This window comes from Oppia nitens, unplaced genomic scaffold (assembly GCF_028296485.1).
Source record: "Oppia nitens isolate AA-2021 unplaced genomic scaffold, nextdenovo-longstitch-racon4-pilon3 scaffold5_pilon_pilon_pilon, whole genome shotgun sequence".
Classification (NCBI taxonomy): Eukaryota; Metazoa; Arthropoda; class Arachnida; order Sarcoptiformes; family Oppiidae; genus Oppia; species Oppia nitens.
The window spans coordinates 6050883-6075681 of NW_026533243.1; the positions used below are offsets into that span (position 1 = coordinate 6050883).

Below are 24799 nucleotides of genomic sequence, written 5' to 3' on the forward strand. Positions count from 1 at the left end.
ATATAATGTAAAGCAAATAAATATTTGTTAGCAAATTAAATCAGTAAATAAAAATAAAGTTTATGTTTTGATTTATTTGAAAAACATCATCACTAATACTATAGCCATTGAATTTTTGAGGGCACACACAAAACAAACACAAAACAGACATAATAATAATAGTAATAATAATAATAATAAATTTATATCAATAAAAATAATAATTTTATAACATCTTATAATTATATATCTTTTTATTTTTAAAATTTACATTTATAATAATAATAATTTTGTAGTGTATTTATTTTTAGCATAATAAACACGACGTGCAGTAATCATAAAAATTACAAAATTAATTATAGTTCTAAGATTATAAATTAAAGTTATGTCTTAATTAAAGTATATTAATAATTTTATAAAAATAAATAGAAAAATAAATAAATTTTTAAAATTTTGTGTTAACGGAAGTTTCAATTGATATTCAATTGACATTTATTTGCGATATGTACCGTATATTCAAAATTACAAAAATTTTATAATATATTAAATATTTATTGAATAACTTTTTGGTTAATTAAGTTCTGAATTTCTGTGTCTTTATAATTAAGTATTGATTTAAGCACTTCCCGAGTGTGCTCTCCAAGTAGTGGCGGTGCTATGAATTGTTGTCTCAATATATCACTATTTTCACTGTCATATTGAACAGCTGGTGATAATGATTTAATTTCGGTGCCATCGGTGGTCACTAAATCAATGACACATTTGTTATGAACTACTTGTTCATTACGAAAGACGTCGTCGATGTCATTGATTGGTCCGTAAGAGAAGCCGCTGTTATCAAACACTTTGAGCCATTCCGTCAACTCTTTGGTTTGGATCCTCTCTTGAATCAAACCTATGAGAAGCACTCTATTCTCAACTCTTTTAGCATTAGATGCAAATTTAGGATCAGTTGACACTTCAGGTAAATCAATCAATTGACACAATTTTTGAAACATCGGTTCATTAATAGCACCAATGGTTACATATTTTGAATCTTTACATTTGAATGCCTGATAAGGAACTATGCTTTCATGGGCTGTACCTCTACGTCGAGGTATAAGACCAGCATTCAGATAGTTTGAAGCAACAGTTGACAAAATGCTTACTTGACTGGACAGTAGGTTTGTGTCAATTTTACACCCTTTTCCTGTTTTTTCTCTGTGTATTAGTGCCGATAATATGGCACCTTTAGTGTAGAGACCTGTAGTTAAGTCAGCGATAGCTATTCCCGGACGACATGGATCACCATCTTCAGGACCGGTGATTGCATTTAAACCGCCGATAGAGTTAGCTATAAAATCAATGCCTGCTCTTTGAGCGTATGGACCACTGGAACCAAATCCAGTGATTGAGGCATAAATTATTTTGGGGTTAACTTGTTTGACATTATCATAATCAATGCCCAACTCTGTTAGTTTGCCGGGTATATAGTTTTCAATGAGGATATCACTGTTTTTGGCCAAATCAAGCAATAATTGTCTGCCCCGTGGCTTCTTTAAGTCAATAGCAACGCTCTATATGTTTGATATGTTAACAACAAAATGTTTATATGATATCAACTAATTTTTTAAAATTGTTAAATAATAATTCATTAATAAAACATTTATCTAAATAAAAAATAATTTAGACCACAAAATAGTTAGATAAATAAAGAAATAGAGAAATAAAGTGAGAGAGAGAGAGAGAGAGAGAGAGAGAGAGAGAGAGAGAGAGAGAGAGAACCAATCTATTTCACAAAACTAATAATTTATTTTTCAATTTCTCAAGTAATTTATACTTTCAAACTGTTTTAATAATATGTGTTTCATTTCACACACAATTATATATTAAATACTATCTTTTGATTAAATATATAGAATTATTTTTTAGTCTTTTTTTTGTTGAACCACTTTATTGTGACACTAATTATATGTTTACTAATAATAATATAAAAATGGTATAAAATAGAGTACTTGTAAGTAATACTGTATATATTAATTTTTTAAATCTAATATTTACAAAAAAATATATAAAAACTAAATTTCATGTTTTTCAGCAAAAATTTTAGTGTAAAAGGATATCAAAATTACTTAATAAATGCCATTTAATTATAACTTAAAAGTGCCAAATATTAGTTTAATAATTAATTGACTTGATTCAATTTAAAAAAAATAAAATAATTACATATTAAAATATTTTTGTTGTTGTAATAAAATGTACTAAAATAATAAAAAATATTTATGTATTTATTAAAACCTTTTTATTACGATTTGTTGACACATAATAACACGATAAGTCTTTTGTGATGAAAGGTGGGCCCCACCGACGTGTGTCGTCCCCAACGCCCGGTTTCTCTATTTTGATGACCTCTGCACCCAAATCACCAAGCAACATTGTACAAAATGGCCCTGCTAATATACGGGTTAAATCTAACACTTTAATACCCGATAGGACACCATTTATTTGAGTTGATAAATGTCTTACAAAATTATGTGTAGAAAACATTTTTACTAAAAAAAATAACTAATTATAAACAAATAAAAACACGTATTTATTTATAATAAATATTATTTGAATTGTTGTATATAAATATATGTAAACAAATATTTTTTTTAAAACATGGCATTTAAACAATTTATTAATAGACTAAACATTACAATATGTTGCTATGTTGATTTTAATTATTTTTAACAATACCTAACAAATATTGTTATCAAATAAAAACTTATTAAAACAAAGTGTCTGTTTAAACATTGTATATCAAAAATTACTGTTTGTGTGATAACAATATTATAGTAAAATAATTGTGATTAACACTAGAATTATTTGATTAATGTTACAAATATTATGCTGATTTCAATATATATTGCATTTATAAAGTTCAGTAGTATTAATAATAAATAACAAAAAATATTTGTTAGTAAAATAAAAATTACTACAATATTTCCTTATGTTGTATTTAAATTTAATATTTATTTTACTTATACTTTTTTAAAACACCATTATGAATTAATAATTAATTAAAATTAATAATATAGCGAAATAACTAAATATTGATAATATCTAAGCATAACTATAAAAAAGATATTTCTTATTTATAATAATTTTGTCTAAATATATACAGTATATACGGTAATATATACTGTACTATTGTACAACAAAATATAACATTACTGTACTGTATATACAATTTTTTACATTAATATTTTTTAAAAATGTAGATATTAGTATTAAAAATTCACAAATAGATAAATATTATTATTTAAATTATGACAAAAACTGGGACATAAATTACAGTTATTATTTTGTGTATAATTGTCGTCCAACTCATCGGCAATAATGTCTACAACTTCCCAATATTTACCTCTGATATAAATCAAAACTTTAGTTGAAACATATCTAACAAATATAAAAAATTGTTGATTGAAATGTTAGCAAATTGACATTTGTCATAAAAAAATATTTTGTGTAATATATTAATATAAATATTTAATATTTATTGCTAATCTAAAAAAAGACATCCAATAATAAAATTATAAATATTAGAAAAATTTTAATTTTATATTTACACACAAAACTCTGTTTTCCTTATGCTTTATAATCTATATTGTTATTTAAATAAATAAATAAGAAATAAAAAAAATTTTACATAAAATATATTTAATAATCAAAAATAATGTGAACTTTAATAATGCAAATATTTTGAACATATTGTACAATACTGTACTGTATATCCCAAATACCAATATTCAAGCAATGCATTCACTGTTTATTACATTATCTATGAAAAGACATATTTGGAGAATAGTTTGCGACAAAAAAATTTAATTTGATGTCAACAGTGAATAAAATTCAAAATCAGTTTTATGTGGAAACAGATGTCTTGATTTAAAATTGACTTCAGTTTCTGTCATAAGTCACACAAAAGATTATTTTTGAAAACATATTTTAAGTAACCATTATATTGACAGAACATTATTTTATATTATATTAAATATCGCTTTTGTAAATTAAATATTGTATTATTAAAATTTATTTTTTAGTTATTATGGCAAACAAAAGTTTGTAAAACTATAATAATTGAATTAAAGCTATTTATAGAAAACATACTTTAGATAACTTTTTAGAAGATTTCTAAATTTAAAATATTCACACATGTTCAATTAATTAAATACTTGATTTTTAGAGTAGATTTTATCAAAATAAATATTAATCAATTTATTTATTAAAAAAAACAAATAACACTAAATCTATTAATATTCATGACATCTCAAGATTGAAMAATTGATTGCATTATATAAATATAAAAAGTATACTAAACTCACGCTAATATAATGTTATTATTGCTACAAAATTTAAAACAACTGTTGTTTTTGACGTGATTTAAATTTTTAGTGATTGAGTTTTTTTTTGTTATATTAAATCAAATTATTTTTTAAAAATCCAATCACTTAAATAAGGATAACATGACTTTAGCGATGCTTTACTCGTTTGTAATATCACTGGCGATGATCTCTGCCTTAAGCCTATCGACTCATTTAAATAATATAGACTTTGATCACATCATTAATAGTCAAACAAATGAGTCAAACCATTCATTGTTTGGATCACAGATGAAGAATCAGAACATTGAATCAAACCATACTTCAGACATTCCGCTCCAACAAAATTTGGACAAACTTGAGATCAATGATAACTCTGAGACACATCAAGACATTGATCAAAGCAAATCCGGTCATAAGTTAAAGATATCGATGTTTTGGATTATTATGGCTGTAATCTGTTTGTTGGCACTGATAGCTATAATTGCTGTTCTGGTGATTATTGCCACCAAAAAGAGTGGTAAACCATTGAAAGTCAACAACAAATTGGAAGATCCGACGGATTCACTGATAGCATCCAGAACTACGAGCAGTCAGGAGAGCACTGAAAGTATGCCGACTGATGACGAGTGCTTGAAGTTTGACTATATCTACAATATTAAAGACAATGATTTTATCAGTTATCCTAAAGATCAGTGGATGAGTATCCGAACCAATTGGGAGGACAGAAAACCCAGAGAAGCTTAAATCAATAGATATCATATTATTTTGTTTAAAATGATTTTTTTCAATGTATGCCATAAAAATTGTTTCATTTCTATTGTAAAAAATTAACTATATTTAGATTTTTATTTAATTACTATAAATAATTCGTTATATATATATATATACTCAGTATTTATCTAGATTTTGTAATATATAGACCACAAAAACAATTTATTAAATTTATTTTTTACAATAAATTAACAATTCTCTAAAAACTAATATTTTTATTATTTAATAATTTATTATACTGTACTTAACCGACTAATAAAATTTTTTATTTATTTTTTGTTTAATATAAAATATAATTTTAAGATAAGCTTAAAATATTTGGTAAACTTTTTTTTGAAAAAATAATACAATTATATCATATATGAGATAAAAAAATTGAATAACATATTTATTTTAAAGTCTTTATATATTAAAAAGTATTAAATTTATTGACTGAACAAAACAAGAGTCGTAAGAATTCAATTGRCTGTAAAAATTACAAAATCGATAATATTTGAAATACTATATAAAAAGATTAAACTAATGATAAAATAATCAATATTTCTTTTTGATGTTTATTAGTTTCAAAATTCAAACTAATATATAATTTTTAAATTATTTTTAGAGGATATAAAACTAAAAAATTGAATTTTTATTAATTATAAATTAAATTAATTTGTTTAACACGTTTTGTATCGAAACAACAAGACTTTAAATTAATTATTTTGATTTTATTTAGAAATTGTTAATAAATTAATTAAAATATTTAGCAAATATAATGTTGTTGTGATTTGATTGACTCAAACGTTGATTTTTTATACAAATTAAAATCAAATTAATGTCTCATTTAATGATACGCTCAGACAATATGATTCATTAGTATTGAACTAAACATCGTTTCACACATTTATACAATAAATTGGATTTGTTTTGCATTACAATATGAGTGGTAAAGCTTAAGATGACTTTGTGCTGACTCTTCATCAACTAATCTCATTGATTAAGAAAAGCAAAGTGTTATACAATTAATGACAAAATTGCTAACAAAAAAACTTTCACCAAATACTTTAGTACTACAAAAATGTTACAGAGTTTTACTAGTTTTCACTAAAGTAATAAAATAAATCTAAACAACTATAATAACAATAAAAATTTTAAAATTAATAATAAATTATAATTAATATTATGAATACAATTTTTTAATATTGATTTTTAACAATAATTACTATTATCTTATAATAATAAATTATTACTAATTATCTAACAATATTTATTTAGTAAAATAAAAAAAGTATTATATTTATTTGAATTATTATTTATTTGAATTATTATTTATTTGAATTATTGACACTAAAATTTAAAAAGTATTTCAAAATAATATTTCAAAATTTAATTACTAGTAAAATACAGATTAAAAATGCTTTTATAGACGGTATTCAATGGCAACTAAATTATGAATTTTTTATACACTATATTGAGAACAATAGATTTAATTCAACACCAAAAAAATGATTGACATTTCATTAATGCATTCAAATTGAATATCATTTTTTTTATTGTAATTATTTATTTACTTTATATATATATATATAAATACTAAATAATTGACATAAAATATTTTTCTCATTTCACTAATAAATATTAAAATGTGAAAAAACTTTTACTATTAACTTTAATTGACTTGTATTTACATAACATAAATTTACTTTATAAGGAAATAATGCAATTATTTTTTAATATTTTAATATATCTTATATATTATTAATATTACAATTGTTATTAATTTATATTAAAATTAGTTTTATTATGTAAAACATAATTATTAGTTTTTTTTTGAAGATAATATTTAATTTATGAATCATTTAATAATTACAATTCATTTATATGTTAATTATATGAAATAAAAAACAATAATTAATACATAGATTGTGCATAAATTAGTGTTTGTATCGTATAATTAAAGTCCAAACAAAAAATTACAAATACATCATAATAATAGTAATTATAAGATATAAAAAAATAATTAAATTTAATTTTAGTGTTTATTCAAAATAAATTAAACCATTTTTTCATATGTAAAACAAACAAAAAATTACTAATCATTTAAAAACATTCAATACATTAATCATTGATTGCAGAGATTATGTAAATTTTTATAATGTATTTTATATAATTATTTGTTAATTATATTTAATTTGTTTAATTAAATCAATGGCTAAAAAATATTGATTTAATTAATTAATAATTACTAATTAGTAGTTAATTACAGTTAAAAATCTATAATCAATGCAATAATTATTTAAATCAAATGCTATTCACAAATAACGTGACGCTTAACGTAATCTACGAATTAATCAATGATTATGTCGTTCATTGTCTTCAATCGAACGTTGAATTAGTGAATGAATTGAATTGAAAACAGTTTTCTGATCGCAAAACAAGATATTATCGGACAATAAGTGACCAAAAAATGTCAGATACGGCACATCTCGGCTATGATTTTCCCGATTCTGACGATGAAATCTATGTGGACGACGATGACTATGACGTTGACCATCAATACGACCAACAATTAGACAACAAATGGTCGATGAAAGACGTGGACGAAGACGAGGCTATGATTCGGATGCCGTCCTCTTCACCGATATTTGGCGGACAAAAGCCGAAAATGGGGGACAAATCAACAGACAATCAATGGAATTCATTTATAACTAAATCGACGCAATGTTTGGACACACATGACATCAAAGATTTTGTATCTGAAAAGCATGAATCAGATGAAGAAATCTTTGTGGACGACGACGAAGACATTGATTTCACCAAAAATGAAGTTAAGAGATCACATATTATTAAAATTGATCCCAAAGTGAGTATACGTTTGCCGGTAATGTCTTCAAATCTACCGGTATTTCCCGTTCAACTCAGACGACCGAAGACCAATGATTTGATGGACAAATCACCGAAACCTAAGTCACAAATGGCCACTGTTTTGTCACCACTTGTTTCTCCAAAACAATCGGAAAGTGAATTATTAACAGAATCTGCAGTTAAGACAAAACAAAACGTCACGAAAGACATGGTTTCATCAATTTCTGACCCAAAAGTTAGTCAACACGAGTGTTGTATTATTCAACAAAAGACACGCAAAATGTTTGTCGAGAAGCCATTGCCGGAAGTTTTGGCCAAATTGAATGATTATCTCACGAAAGCTATGGATCGGATGTCCGATGTTTGGACCAATAAGTCGGCCACAAATGATGAATGGTTTACGATTCTTGACTCTAACTTTCAGTCACTAATTTTCGATGACATCAAAAATAACTTCCAATTCAGTAATGTTTTGTCACAATATTCCGGTCTCTTCTCACTCGTCAACTCATTAGATCCATCGGCCGGTTGTTGCGTCAAATCTATTACCGAAGAGTCTATACTTAAGGCGACAAACAATTTTCGTACAACTAGTGAGATGAGCACTCAGACTGACATCTCTGGAAGTGTTCTCATTGAAGATCTTTATCTCACAAATAACTAAAATAGATTTGATTTGTTTGCAAATATACATTATATATATTATAATTTTTTTTACTAAATTTTGGTCTAAATTTGTTTTTTAACAAAAATTTAATTGAAATTTAATTATATTAAAAATTATAAATTTATTGAATTATATAATAATTATATTGCATGTGATAAATAAGACTATTAGACAAACAATAAGATTTTGTACTATATATGCAAAAATAAAACTAATGTGAATTAATTAATTAATATATTGATAGTTTTAATTAATTGTCGATAATTATTAATTGTGCGGTAATTGAAAACTACAGTTATTGTACCAAAATGTCAATGCTTTTTAAAAACCTACACTTTAATTAACGTATCATTTTTTTGCACATTATTGGTTTAGTGACAACATTTCAATAATGTAAGTGAAATGAATTAATTAATAAAAAATTTCTATAATATAATTATGTTGTGATTAGTTGTCCAGATTGTGTCCAATGAAAAGTGACCACATTTTTGAAATTGTTATGAATTGCTGTTAAAGTAAATCAAATATTTGTCTCAATTAAAGCTAATTCTGATTTATATTACATATCATAAGTTTTCAGCTCATTATTGTTACAAATCTTATATCACTTATAGCTTGAAATTATTTTTTAGTTTACTTTAGTCAACTTATTAATACATTTTTTTTATTGTTATTACAAAAATATAAAAAATGTAAATATTACTGACTCTAAGTATTTCTATAGAAGTAATATCATATTTAATATCAATTTAAAAATTAAATACAATATAAAGATTACACAATTACGGTAAAGTTTGTAATTTAATAAATAAATTAATCAAATAAATTATTGAATTAACTAAATTTTTAAATTGTACATTATAATTATTAATTAACTTTTACAAAATATTATAAATTATTAAAGTAGAAGAAATAAACTAAATTATTTATAAATTAAAAATTTATTAGTAGATATATTCATAAAATTTATTTTGAAAAAAAATCATAAATGATTTAAAAATAAATTTCATTTATATTAATTTAATTCAACACAGTATGAGATTTCCTTAAATATTTATCATTTCTCAGTATAATTATTGTACTTATTATTATTATTACTATTATTATCATAAATAAATAAATAAATAATTTAGCAAAATATCATTTTAAAACAATTTATTTATTTTATTCTTACAAATGATATAAATTGTGATTTTATTTTAAACTTTGTGAAAATTTATTTAATAATTATACAGTATTAATGAAATATTAAAAATGAAACAAATAAAAATATGATAATGTTATTTTGTTATTATAAATTACACTGTACAATTTTAATGAAAAATACAACTTGATCATTTAGCTCTAAAACTAACTATTGCAATAGTTTTATATACTTTAAATATTTTAATTACAGTATTGATATTTTGTAGTAAATTAGTAAAATTAACAACTTTTATAATCTAATATCAATRTATATAAAGTAATAAAAATATTTAATGTGTTTAAACACACAAACATTTTATATTTCCCGAAAATAACGGGTTTACTGCAGGTTTTGTATCAAATTTGAGACTTAATAAAACTTAATAAAAATATAAATAACAAAAATCAGTAAAATTATGACTAAAACTAACAAAAATCGAGAAATCCTAAGTTTTAAATTGTATGTTTGAGTCGATAATAAACTATTTTATCAATAATTGCATAAAATATAAGTAACAGTAACAATAATGACATATTAAAATTGAATAACAAAAAAATCACGATTTATTTCCTAATTTTGATCATTTATCTCTTAATTTCCGATAAATTTTAACAGTTTTAGTTCCCGAAATTTGTTAGTTATAGTTATCACTTATTTAATTATCTAATGTCTTATTTGTTGTATTTATAATTTAAAATTTAGAGACATTACAATATTTAATCGGATGATTAAAACAAATTTAAATATATTTTTCTTTTTCCTCTTTTTCATCAGCACTTTCCTCAGCACTGGGTGACGTCCACTCGCCGTTTGTTGTCGACGTAGTCTTCATATCACCCGATGATGGTTCTGGTATCACAATCATTGGTGCGCAATGGTGTGCACTGACCATTGCTGTGGCGCCAATAATGGCCGAACACGTGGGTCGTGCAAACCGTAGGACACCGGACGTGGAGTTACTCTGTTGGGTATTGATTCCCGGCACGTGTCGCACGTTCTTATAGCTTTGAAATAAGCATATATACAGTTTAGGCACAAACAGACAGCCCAGGGCTACTGTTGCGCTGATGGATAGACACATACAGAGACTCGCTATTTGGATCTTAAGTGCAAATGTGATAGAAATGGGAAACAAAAAAAGTGAAAGTTATTGTCAATATTTATTGTTGAGATTGAATTGTTTGTTTTATAGCCATATATTAATCAATAAATCAATTGTTTAATATAGTTTTATGCATTAATGATAATATCATTTCGTTTAAATATTGGCAAATGGGTCAACCTTTGTATTTAATGATAACAATAAATAAAAAATAATAATAACATTTGAAAATAAATTGATGACAATTTATATTTACTTTATTTCCTAAGTTATTAAGAGTTATGTTTACTAATCATACAGTTATTTATTTGCTATTATATTCAACGAAAAGAGAAATCTATTTGAAAATAAAGCAAAGAAAAGTTTTTCCTATAATTTCAATATAAATTTATTGATGTATTATATAAGTAAATGAAAGTAATAGTTATGGAAACTAATGCTATAATTTATTACATAACAGTTAATGTCTTGTGCTATAATATGAATGAAATTAGGATATGATATGATATCATAAATATAGTGTACAACAAATAACAATAATCATTATCATTGATAATAAGGAATTGCATCAAAATATCAAAAACACGTCACGTTTTACATTCAAAAAAGACTTTTCCATTACATCTATTCATTTGTGATCACAATTGACATATAAAATGCAAATTTTTATGATTTCGTATGTTATTTATTATTAAAAATATACTTTTGTTTTGCAAAACTAAAGTTTTCAATATAATTAATGCAAACATAAATTGTAAGTATATTATTGAATTAAGATAATCACTTTAAATTTTTATAGTTAGTTACCATCAAATTCAGTCATCGTAATAATTAATTAATAATTTTCTAGTTTTATATTATTTCATAAACCATTGGTAAACTTAATGATTAAATTAATGTTTTAAACTTTTATAGAAAATAATAATAAAAATTTATTTAAATAAATACCATTTATTATAAAAAACATTATGCAATTGTAAAAATTATTAATTTGTTTAGTAAATGTACAGTGCATTTATGTAATCAAAATTTTCTCATAATTTTATAGTATTATTTTATTATGTTTTGTTCAGTTTATATTTTAAAATAAAATGAACTCAAAAAATAACCTCTAATTTTATTACTACTTTTACTGTAAATCAAATTTATTAAGATAATTAAATTAGTAGAATAAATTATAAATCTAAAATTTTAATTAATTATAGTTAATAATAAACATTAAAATAATGACTACTAATTTCTATAAAAAAATCTTTCAATAATATTTGACATTTAATACAATATACCCTTAAGACATAACATAAAATTTATGATAAATCAATTTTCAAATATATTAAACTTATTTTTTTATAAAATAAAATTTCTTATAAAAAATATTAGCTATTTTATAAATGTGCACAATAAAGTTTAAACAACTTTTCATAAATAAAATGATGTTATAAATTGAAAGTATTAATAGTGTATAAAATTGTAAAGATTTAATATTACTATAATTCAAATAAAATATCATATAATTTTTTTTAGTTTTTAGGGCGTTTTGCATAAATATAGTTATAGTTTTTTAAATAAACAATTTATTTTTTTTCAATAAAAAATGATAAGCTTCTACACCTTTCCCAATAAAAATTATTTTATTCATAAATTACTTTTAAATTATATGTATATTATTATAATTATTTGTAATAAATACCCTGATAAATTATTTGTATAACATTACTACAGTACTATTAAAGTACTATATTTGTATGTAAACTTTAATATGCATTACATTGCTTATGATAATAGATATAGGAATATCAATATTTATAATGCATTATTCAATGGATAATTTATGAAATGTCATATAATTTTACTCATAGTATTACGATCTTAACCATGTTTCTCCCTCTCTCTCTCTCTCTCTCTCTCTCTCTCTCTCTCTCTCTCTCTCTCTCTCTCTCTCTCTCTCATCCAATACAACATTAAATCATCTCATAATATCTGTTTTTGATAGATATGTGTTTTTATTTATTTTTTCTAAAATGTATTTTTGTCAAAAAATATAATATTGGTTGTGTGTTGTCGTTGTTATTGTTATAAAATATTAATTCACAACCTTTTTATATCACTAGTAGTAGAGTACAAACACTTATCAATGAGAGCACCGGTATATTAATACAACATGAGATGAAATGTCTTTATAGATATAATAAATATTATATATATTTATGCCTTATATAACTTAAAGTATTAAATATAATATAACTTATACTTACTTTAAAGTCATTATTAGTGCCAAAATAGATGGGAATGAAAGCGAGCCAAACAATACACGTCGAATACATAGTAAATCCTATATATTTTGCTTCATTAAAATTTTCCGGTATTTTTCGTGTCTTGAATGCATAGGTCGTACACATTATAATTAGTAGTTTATTGTAGACCAGAGATACACCCATCGATGCACTCGATATACCGCACTGGAGGACAGCAAACGGCTTGAATGTCTGATTATATATGACTTCCTTAATGCTGGGCGGGTCGCGGATTATCCACGCAATGATAAACACTAACTGGACAGTCACTAAACACATGCAAATGACAATCTGCGAGCGCGGACTCGTATACGATGGCCTTTTCATACCATTTTTGATGCCACGGTTGAAGATACGCGATATACGATTGGTTTTGGTTAGTATTGCCGAATAGCATATACATAGGCCAAGGCTGAGACCGATTCGGGTGATCGTACAGGTAATGAGTGTCGGTTTCGATAGGATAACAAAACTCATGGCATAACACAACATAATACCAGACAGTAATATATAGCAAAGTTCACGACCCGAGGCCATGATTATTGGCGTATCATTGAAACGCAAAAAGACGGCAATTGTGAAAAGTGTGGCAAATATGCCGAGGGATGCAAACGATGCGGGAACTATAGTCCACGGACTGTCCCATTTCATGTAATCTATTGGCAATTTAACACAACCGGACTTATCTTCATTCGGTACAAAACCTTTGGCACATTTCATACAATAGGTTTCATTATAAACGTATTCATCGATAAAACACGTCGTACAGTGCCAGCAGCACGTGTTGGACTCGTGGTATTGTCTGTACTGTCCCGCAGCACACGCAAGACTACAAGCAGATATGGGAACCGTCACAGTGTCCGACAGATCAGTGACCCACGTGTTGGTTAAGTTTCGGTAGTACCGCATTCGGGTATACCATTTGAAGTGCGATAAATCAAACGTCAATCTATATATATAATATATATAAGTAATAGAAATTTTTTTATCAAATATTACTTTTAACAATAAAAATAGTAATATTAAAAATAAATAAAATATCATTATCTATAGTAAGTCTTTTCTCTAATCTTTAATAATAACACATTTAAACAATTTTGTATTACATTTGATGTCACGCAATGATTTCATTTTGAATTGGATTTTAAGTGCAATTCATTGCAAACATAAATCATTTATTCGGTAAATCATTGAAAAATGTAGTGTTTTTGTGACAAATAAATGAATAAAAAACTTTTGAGTCGAGATCGATATCATTGCTATGATTGACCAGTCAAGAGATGGTAGATATAAAACATGAGATACTGAATGACCATTAAAACAATCTTATCAATGATTTAACAAATATTTATTATTTTTTGATTAAGAGTTTTAAATATATAGTACATATGTTTGTTGCAAATTATATATTATAGTATCATTAAACTATTTTTGATTTGTTTCAATATTATTAGAAAATATTATTTCTAAATTAAAAATATCTGTTATTTTAGATTAAATAATATAATATTGAAATTTCCTTAATTTTTATGTTTAAATCTATTTATTTGTTAAAGTAAATATTAAATAATAATAATATTAAATAATGATAAGTAAAATATTTGTTACAATCAGTCATTAAATGTTATTTATAATACTAATAACAGGATATTAATGAATATTTCGTGACATTAATTATAGTTTCAAATTCAATTGATTAATTACAAGTTGTTTTTAAAAACAATTGAGAAAATTCATTCAATGGATAATGTGAAGTATAATCAAAAACAATTATAAAATGTATTATAATTTATTAAACAATTAAATGTTTTATACAGTAAACTAGTATTTATTTATATTTAAAAAATACTTTATTTAGTAAGGATATTATTAACTAAAATATAATTCACAGTAAACGTTAAATAATAATCAAAAGCATTAATCAAAATACGTGTAAATATATGTAAAGTATGCTATAATTATTAATTAATATTAAACAACTACTATATAAGTCATGCATCAAATTATATCCTATTTTATTAAATTTACTAATTTTAGGGTTCTGTAGGATCTCTCCCAAAAAATATATTCCTTTTTTCCGTAAAACTTACAGATAATTTATTTTAATCAATAGATATTTATTAAGCATTATTATACACATATGACAGTAGTAAGTATTAAAATCATTTGACAATTAAATTTGATTTTATTAGATTTATGAATCATAAATTAATAATTAACAAAAGGTTTATTAAAAGATTTAAAAATTACTCAATTAAACTTTGATTAAAAAAGCAAATATAATTACAAGTATTTCTTTCAAAAATTCAAAGATAAATGAATTCCTTGTTTTCAGTAAAATTGGTGGGAATTTACATAAAAAATATTCTTTGGTTTTAATGCTTGATCTCTAACTACTGTATTACACATATAATATAAAAAATAAAATTATTTACATTTTTGATACTATCGATACATTTATAATATGATAAGTTATCCTTAATTGTTTGATAATTTTATTTCTAATGAATTTCACAAATGGCTTAATACTGAATATACCAGTATTTGAGATATAATGTGATCCACAGATTAGATACATTTGATACACAAAAATTAACTCACGTTTTGACTTAATTTAAACGACTACTGTATTTGCATCACTCATTTATGGTCTGTTTCGTTGCATACCTTTACACATATTAACATATACTGTAAAGGAAGTCAATACTACTGTACTATCAGTTTACTACAAATTATAACTAAAACTAAAATTTTATGATTAAATATATAGAAATTATAGTATTTTTTAAAATACCAACAATAATATACAGTACAGTAGTATTAATATTATTTTAGGTTAATTCACACATTTAATCATCAAATGTTAAACTAAAATTTAAGTGTACACTACTGTAGTAAAACAAATGCATTACATGTACTGTAAAATCGATATATTGTTATATGAATCTAATCAATAGCCATAAATATTACATTAATATTGCTGTTAGTATATAAACTTAATTTAAATATAGCCTAAAGTTTTTTAAAAAATTTAAATCTGTATTAAAATAATTATATAAAATTCATTATACAGTATATTATACACATAATGTTTATTTGATATATTTGGCTAATATTAGTGCCCTTTTAATAAATATTTTGAATATTATATTTCAATCAATTGAATGCTTACGTTGTTTGTGAATAAAAAGTGATGAATACATGCATTGAATGATTAAATAGAAATTGATTTCACTATTGATTGGAAAATACAAAGCATTTGATTGAAAGCAAACACAAAATTATCGCTAATTTGTAACCATTTTTGTTGACTTACTATCGCGTGGACACTGACTCTGAAAGAAAGTCCCGAAGTGACCAATGGATTCACCCAACGATAGCGACCATTATGTCTACAAATGCAGTTCACTGGCCATACCGTCTGCCGACACGTGTTATTCAAGCAATTGGCAATTAAACCAATCTTTAATCAACAAACCTTTGACACACGAGCCGTGGCCTCGCATGTGGTCGCCGAGAGATACTTACTTTAGGTCACAATTTCAACGTAGTTTTAATGGCCATTCGTATTACTGTTGTTTATCGGTGGACAATAAGACCGGTTGCCGCAACTGTGACACGTCGTCGCTGACAGAAAAACAATTGAAACTCTTTAATAAATTGAAGACCAAATACCCGAAACTTTCGGACGATATTTTGATTGAATCGATGCGCAAAACAAGGGAACAGTTAGTCAATTCCGGTCAATCAAAAGGTTTCAATGGACTTAAAATCGTTGAAATAATTAACAAAATTAGCGAATATATTGACGAAGAAGTACTTAATGAAGAAGAAATTGACAACAAAAACGACGGACAATCACATCCATCTAAATGTGGTATTTGTAACAATGGTTTCCAAACAATGAGTGAAAGATTAACATTAAGTTGTAATCATTTGTTTCATTTCAATTGTTTGGAGGTCTGGGCTCAGGACAAGACTCACAACTCGTGTCCCAATTGTAAAGATAGACGACTAACTGTAAGACAATAAATATTTATTAAAAAATTTAAATATTTTTTTTAAATTACTGATTAATTATTATATACTTAATATTTATTTTATTGTTTTCGATACCTAATTATTAAATTGTTCGCAAATTGTTATGAGTTCGTTGAAAAAAAAAACTATTTTAGCCTTTTATTATTGTTTATAGTTATTATGATAATTATTATTATTACCGCACTTTTTAACCTAAAATATATAATTGTATTCATTAATAGATTAAACACATTTGTCTTTTGTTTAAAAATACTTTTTTTTATAACTAAAGTATTTGCATATATTTGTAATATTAAATGTATTTTTTTTGTTGAGTACAGAAAATTTAAATAAAAATAATTTCCGAATAAATTTAGCATTTATTCATGAATTTAATCACAAGTTTTGTTTAAAAAAATATTTTACGAGTCCGTGAAAACCATTAAAATCATTGTAATAATGATTTCTCATAAGAATTCACATCAAGAAATTTGCATAAACTCACAAAAATGTGTGTAAAAAGCATTGTTTAAAACAAACTGTTAGCTCATACCTATCATTAGCCCACTCCCCGATAGCCACATAGTCATAGCCAGAGCTGTCGTGATTTGAGTCGTGAGAGCGTCTACTATGCGACCGGCGGTTAACTCTCTGGTACTGAAATATATCATAATTTCCCGGCGCATCCCCGTCGGCATTGAATTTAACAACCATACCGTTCCCTTGAAGGCCTGTATTATATGAGAGAAACAAATACATTATAGGATAAATTTATTGGTGACAATCAAATAAAATTCAAACTCAATTTGATTTTTCATTTTTTCTAATAATTTTTTTATATACACAATTCGTTTCTTATTTTCTTTTACACAATATATTGATATATAAAATATAAATTCAGTTTTTATTTTTTAAATATTTGTTATAACTTTTATTTTTATTTTGCTTTTAATATAACATTTTGTGTCGATTTTATATTAAATCAAGAATCGTATCGAAGGATAAGCTTTTTGGGATAAAATTAATTGCTTTGAGAATACAATTATAGGAGAATAAGACAGAGTTTTAGCAAAACTTTTATTATTATTTTAGAGCTAAACTTTTTTTTATAATACTTTAATATTATATATAAATTTATTTGTTGTTTGAATTAAAATTCAATTTTCTATTATTTTTTACTTTCTTTTTTACTCTATTACTATTTTTTCTTTCTTTATGACCACAAATGAGTTATATTTTATTCAATAGATATTATTTATCAAAATGCCATTTGTTGTCATTTTGAGTGATCAAAACTGACATATTTTAGTCTATTTTATGTATCGATAGTCTGTTGTTAGGTTTTCCTTAACACAAAAATGCATTATTTGTTTTCATAAAAGACACTCAAATGATGTCTTTAGTAAATCATTAGCTCATCGACAGTGAGTGAGTGTGTGTTTGAGAGAGAGAGAGAGGAGAGAGAGAGAGAGAGATGAGGAAAGGAGTGGGGTTTATAATAACTAATGATATCTTTATTTTCTAATTTGTTTAAATCATTTGGATTTCGAAACATTTATTGTTTACTAATTAGAAGAATAAAAGTAGTGTTTTTTGTTTAAAAAAATTATCTATAAAAACAATATACAGTACATAAATAAATATTTATAGTGTACATTATACTCTGTATACTATACATTATTATACTATTGTATAATGTGTTAAAAATCTATTAAAGTATTTATTAGTATGTATTTACATTAGAAATTATAATAAATGTGTAATTTTAAATCAAATAATGTTTTATAAACATCAAGTTATTAATTGAAAGATTAAGTATACATGTTATTATATATATAATGTATATTATATGTCATTTTAATTGAATAATATCCATATATCAATTATTTTGTTACAATTTATATATATAATTTTTCTTATGTTATTAAGTAAAGTCTAGAAATAAAACAAATCTAAATCTTAAATAAGGTTAAGAAAGTATTAAAATGTGAATATATGTTGAGTTCAGTAAATGACAAATATTTTAAGTAAATAATAACGGATCAGTTGCTAACAAAACAATATGTGCTGACTATTACAGTATATATAGTATTAATAATACGGTATTCAATATTATGTACTCAATATTTTGTTACAATACTTTGAGTGCGGATCTCATTATTTCTTAAGATTTACTGATTATTTTAACAATAAAATATTTTAAAAATAATTAAAACTTACTCTCTATAGTTATAATTCAATTAGACATAAGTATTTTGCATTATAAGTGAGTATTAATATCATTAATATCTTATTAGATTAAAAAAATACTTTACTTGCTATACGTTATATGAATACATTTTTATATACATTTGACAGATGTGTTACTATTTAACCGGAATATACTAATGTTGTATTGTCTCTCCCGGACAATCGCAACATTAATTTTTTATATTAATTAATCTGTGCACCTGGCAACCCTATTTATAATAAAAACAATTTTTATATCAATTCTTTAGAATATATTATAATTATAAAAACCTTTACGAAGTATCACATGATTGCTAATCTTGAAGTTAATTTTATTTGTGAATATATTTAATGTTATCGAATATTTATTTGTTTTTATTTGATAATTTAGTTTTGAAAATTTCAATAATGTAAAACAAATAATATGATTAATTTTATTATTTATTATATGATGAATCATGTGATTGATACAACACTTATAAATAGTTTAAATGTTAAAAATTTTCAAAACATAATAAATTGGCAGTGGTTTCAATGAGTCGTTATATGATATATGGAGTCTTAAGGCCAATATTTTACATGTTTATAGAATATTCTGTAGTATAAATCATTGTATAAAATTAATAGGAATTTGCTGTTGGATTCAAAATATATGATAAATAACATGAAATTTGCTCATATTTTAATGCCCGGGAAATGTTAGGAGAAGTTAAACAAATAGTCATTTTTAATATTAAAAATATTTTCTACTGTATTATAATGAATTAGTTTTGTGCAGCTATTTGATGGTTATAACAAATAAGAATAACATTAAAACGTTTTATATGATAGTTAAGTGAGAGTTAGTGCAAGTGTGTGTGTGAGTGAGTGTGAGTGAGTGAGTGTGTGTATATGTGTGTGTGTGTTTGATGTTGTCCATTAAAATGTGATGTCATTGTTTCAGATAATTATTTGGTACAATAAGAGGCAATGTTTGAGTTGAATGTGAAATTAGGTATTTGAGGGCTAAATGAATGCCTAAACTAAATAAATTGAATTTTGGAGTCAATAAGAATCAGTAAATTGTGTTATCACTGAATTCATTGTCTGTGATAATGAAAGTGTAGATAACATTACAAAACAACGTTAACCGGAATATTCCTTAAGTATTAGGGCTTACGGTTATGTTGTAGTTGTTATATGTTGTTATGAATTCCTATCTACTGTACATACTTTTTGTATTATTTTATTACTTAATTGCAAAACTCAAATCAAATATTATTGTCTTTCCCATACTTTTTTGAAAATGTTATTAACATTTATACCAAATTAGTTTACTTTATAGACAATATAAATTTAAACTATAAATATATAAGACGCTGGAGTAAAATAAGAGAATAATTTTTTAATCTAAAAAATCAATACTTATTTATCATTGAATATTATTTTTTATTGTTTGGCTTATTTCTAATATTTAATATCTCTATTTAAAGTTAAAATTACATTTTATTTTTGTTGTTAAACTCAGAATATTAATTTAATATTTTGAATATACATAATATTCTCATTTTTATTATTATTATTACGAAGTTGTTATATACTGTATATATTTTTGCTTAAAAATTATTGACACAAAAAATAATTATCAAACTTATATAGACTACTATTACTTCTATAATTTAAATCTCAATTTGAGGCTTACTTTTAAACGAAACGTTACGAATATAAGCCAATAAATCGGGACCTTTGATGACATCTTTGAGACAGACTTTGTGAGGTATGTGTCGTCCGCACCGGTCGTTTAATAAGTTGTGTATTGCGTTTGCCACGGCATAGACTGCATCAACAACAAAAGGTACCAACCCTTCCTGTTCATATTTAGACAATTTTTCATCACCTAAAACATAATATAAAATAAAATATGACATTTTTGTTATTATATTATTTCCATTTTACTTAATACAAGAGAATCTTGAATTAAAATTTAAAATGTTTTTATATTACAATTAAAAAAAAAATACTGAAATAAATAATACTATAAATTTTTTAATAGTTTATTGCATCTTAATAAGTTTTGGTTTAAAAAAAATCAATATTGTTTCTAAGATAGTGTATAGACTATGGGCTCATTGATGTAGTTATGCTAATATGACCTACCAGTGCATCTTTTAAGTCGTTTTGTTTCAAACTCATTGTGTCGGGAGTGCAACGCAAACGTGCAATTGAAGTGTTGTTCCCAGAAAGGCATAAACCACGGGTTGCGGGTATTGGTTGAGGGACGCAATCGCTTGAAATACTCGTCAAAACCTATAAAACCATCAAATGATTAATTATATTACATATATTTAATGTGTGATTTGGTTAACAAATAAAACATTGACATAACTTAAATCAATAATTTTAAAAATTTACTGTACTATATTTGAATTATTTTTACTGCATATATAATATTATAAATTTTCAATTTATTATTATTATAAACAATAAAACGCTTGAATTGTTTTGTTGAATAAAATATTTTAACTAGTAGAAATATATTTTTAAATAAATTTACTTTACAATTTTGATAATATAATACATAAATTTATTTTTATAGTAGACAAAAAAACTTTTTATTTTGCAGCAAATTATATGCACTTATTTTGTATTACATGTATGTTTCATCTTTTTTCTCAATCAGAGATTCAATAAACAAAATCAACAAATATTGGGAAATATTTGCTTAGAAAATGATAAATTTTATTTACATTTATGGCAATACAATACAATATATGATGGATACGATTGCTTACTATTGTATTTTACGATACAATTTGTATCACAAATGATTTGCCGCACACAATAAGGTTAGGTCTGTTCACTACAACATGTTTTGGATGTTTTCATAATTTATCGATATTATATTCATAAAATCAAATTTTAATCTAAATGTAATGAAAAATATAGTGAAAATCACTAAATTTCTAATAAATCTAATGTTAATATAATAAAATATTAATAGTTTATCTGGAAATACGTTTGAGTAAATTAATCGTAAAATTTATAAACCAATTACTACTACTTGACAACCACTGGGTTTATCTTTAATAGACATCACAGCAGTTGGTTTTGTCAATAGTTATATAATATATACTTTAGTATTATAGGGCCTTAGCTTATAGTTTATGATATACATTATATCTATATAATATATACAGTATATAATATTATATATTTGATACAAAAGTATAGCTCATATGATACATGAGATTAACAATCAATAAGTAATGCATCAGTGAATGGATTTTCTATGAAAGTAGTGTTTGAGTTGTTTGAAGCAAATAAGCATTTGTCGTGATATCAAATGAGTGACCAGTTTTGAGAAATTCATTGTACACTCAAACATACAAAAACACATACCTTTTAATGGTTTACGTTTCGGTAGTATAGTTATAGCTCCGCCCGCAGACTCCTCTTGACCTTTAAATGTTAGGATCAAACAAAAGAAAGCAATCTCTAATAGATTGAATTAAATAATAGAAATATATTGATACTGACCTTTGACCGGATGTATCTTTTTGCCCCACGAATCACTTCCTAACCACAGAAAGTATCCCTCTCTTCCCATTTCTTGAGAAGCGCTCAAAAGTCGCCGACAATTATCTTCGTCGACAAATAGCACAACAACTCTGGCGTTGCCTTTACTCGACAATTGTTCAATGATTCTCAAGAAGTCCGAGTGTTTGGCATTACGTGATATTTTTGCCGACTCGGCCACACATATGCCCTCCCGATTGGCCAATATTTTGAAGTGTTCGATACCTTTCTCGCCGTAATCACCTTCTGTAGCAATTGTCGACACGTATGACCAGTTGAACAGCTTTACAATGTCGACCATAGCCTGTGCCTGGAAGTTGTCCGGTGGGACAGTTCGGCTAAAATAACCGAACCGACTCTTATCACTCAAGTCAGCACTGGTCGATGCATATGATATTTGCGGGATCTGTTGGCATATATATTAGAAAATATTAAATATATATTCATTCAATATATGTCTGATTGAATTGCAAATTGTTTTCTAGTTTAATATTAAATAAAAATATTGGTGTATAACAAAAATGTATTATTAATATATTTTTTTGAATTTGTTGAATGTTTCACAAATTTTTTGGTTACATTTTATGTATTATTTATAAAAAATTTAAAGATTTTAAAAATCCAATTGAATACAAAATGAATTCACGTTTTGATACAAATAAGTACTAACCAACACATCTAAATATAAGTTTATTAATAATAAAAATATATTTTTTGAAATATTATAAATTTAAATATAAAAGGTATATATATAATATAGTATAAAATAATTTATTTGTGATTATTGTAAACTTAAAGTTGTATTTATATAAAAATATTTTTTGTTTGCTTATTTCGTTTCTTCAGCTCTAAAGATCTAGATATTGACAAACGTTTGAATATAATTTTATTATCTATATATTAAATACTTAAATTATGATTTATATATATATATATATTTATATTATTAAATATATTAATTTAAAACAAGTTTATTATTTAGCATTCACAACATTATATTAATTTTAGACTATTTAAAAATACTAAATGACTGGTTATTGACATTATATCTACATAATAATGTCTGACTTGTATTTTATTTATTTATTTTTACGATCAATGTTGTAAAATACTGGATTTCAAAGTATTTCTATAATTACATTATGTGTGAGTAGTTCACATAAATAAAATATTGTTTAATATTAAAAATAAAATTTTAAAAATAAAATTAATGATAACATATCAAATAATTTATATATGTATTAAAAAATAAATAATTTTCACAACTTATCGTTGAATATATTGCTGAATATATGAATGAAAAAAGAGATAAATAGTAATACTGTAATTGAAATAGCATTGAAATGTATGGCACGGAATGGTATGAAAGTCTGAGATATTATGGAAATATACTGTACTATAGCATTGAAAACCATACAAAAAAACAGAAAAAGTTGTCTTAAGACACAGATTGTAAAAACAAGCAAAAAAATCAATGGATTATCAGATTTAACCATTTCTGGTGAACAATCGATGAAATTAAATAAAAACAATTGTATGACTACTAGATTGTATGATCTTATATGTGACCATTGTTTTCTTTGTGGACAACCTTTACACTACAGACTGTATGCCTTTCCTCTATTTTGGACAACCATTCCGGTGCACAAACCAAACAAATAAGTCTTTAATTTCTAACTTTTTCCGAAGTTCTTGTAATTACTGAAAATCTATTCTTTTTAGTTATTGTTTTAGTTATTGCCAGAAGTGTAGCCAAAAGACAAATCAAAATTAGTTTTAAAAATTGAAAAAATGTGTTTTTAG

General features: G+C 24.3%; 3 protein-coding genes across 3 annotated transcripts in view; 1 reads left to right on the top strand and 2 right to left on the bottom strand.

The window, feature by feature from the left end:
* Nucleotides 1-530: 530 nt before the first annotated feature.
* On the bottom strand, nucleotides 531-2544 carry LOC128961976 (succinate--hydroxymethylglutarate CoA-transferase-like). Its single transcript, XM_054308319.1, has 2 exons — nucleotides 2257-2544; nucleotides 531-1535 (listed from the first exon to the last, which is right to left on the bottom strand). Exons 1-2 carry the CDS (start codon nucleotides 2503-2505, stop codon nucleotides 531-533), a joined length of 1254 nt encoding a protein of 417 aa, XP_054164294.1. The 5' UTR covers nucleotides 2506-2544.
* A 7991-nt stretch (nucleotides 2545-10535) lies between these two features.
* LOC128961642 (metabotropic glutamate receptor 8-like) overlaps nucleotides 10536-24799 on the bottom strand; it is a 46364-nt gene continuing 32100 nt past the window's right edge. The window contains exons 3-9 of the mRNA XM_054307897.1: nucleotides 22958-23402; nucleotides 22820-22879; nucleotides 21578-21727; nucleotides 21123-21317; nucleotides 17766-17943; nucleotides 13154-14141; nucleotides 10536-10898 (exon numbers count right to left, since the gene is read on the bottom strand). Coding sequence (XP_054163872.1) covers nucleotides 10536-10898; nucleotides 13154-14141; nucleotides 17766-17943; nucleotides 21123-21317; nucleotides 21578-21727; nucleotides 22820-22879; nucleotides 22958-23402 — 2379 coding nt within the window. The remainder of the gene's footprint in view (nucleotides 10899-13153; nucleotides 14142-17765; nucleotides 17944-21122; nucleotides 21318-21577; nucleotides 21728-22819; nucleotides 22880-22957; nucleotides 23403-24799) is intronic.
* Nucleotides 16351-17274, top strand: LOC128961841 (uncharacterized). The gene is made up of 2 exons (XM_054308134.1): nucleotides 16351-17069; nucleotides 17153-17274. Exons 1-2 carry the CDS (start codon nucleotides 16553-16555, stop codon nucleotides 17194-17196), a joined length of 561 nt encoding a protein of 186 aa, XP_054164109.1. The 5' UTR covers nucleotides 16351-16552; the 3' UTR covers nucleotides 17197-17274.

Excerpts from the sequence above, each read along its gene's own strand:
- LOC128961976 (XM_054308319.1), bottom strand. The coding sequence starts at position 2,505 with ATGTTTTCTACACATAATTTTGTAAGACATTTATCAACTCAAATAAAT. Across the intron at positions 1,536-2,256 it reads CAACAAATCGTAATAAAAAG|AGCGTTGCTATTGACTTAAA; the intron begins GTTTTAATAAAT and ends TCAAACATATAG.
- LOC128961841 (XM_054308134.1), top strand. The coding sequence starts at position 16,553 with ATGGATTCACCCAACGATAGCGACCATTATGTCTACAAATGCAGTTCA. Across the intron at positions 17,070-17,152 it reads ATCACATCCATCTAAATGTG|GTCTGGGCTCAGGACAAGAC; the intron begins GTATTTGTAACA and ends AATTGTTTGGAG.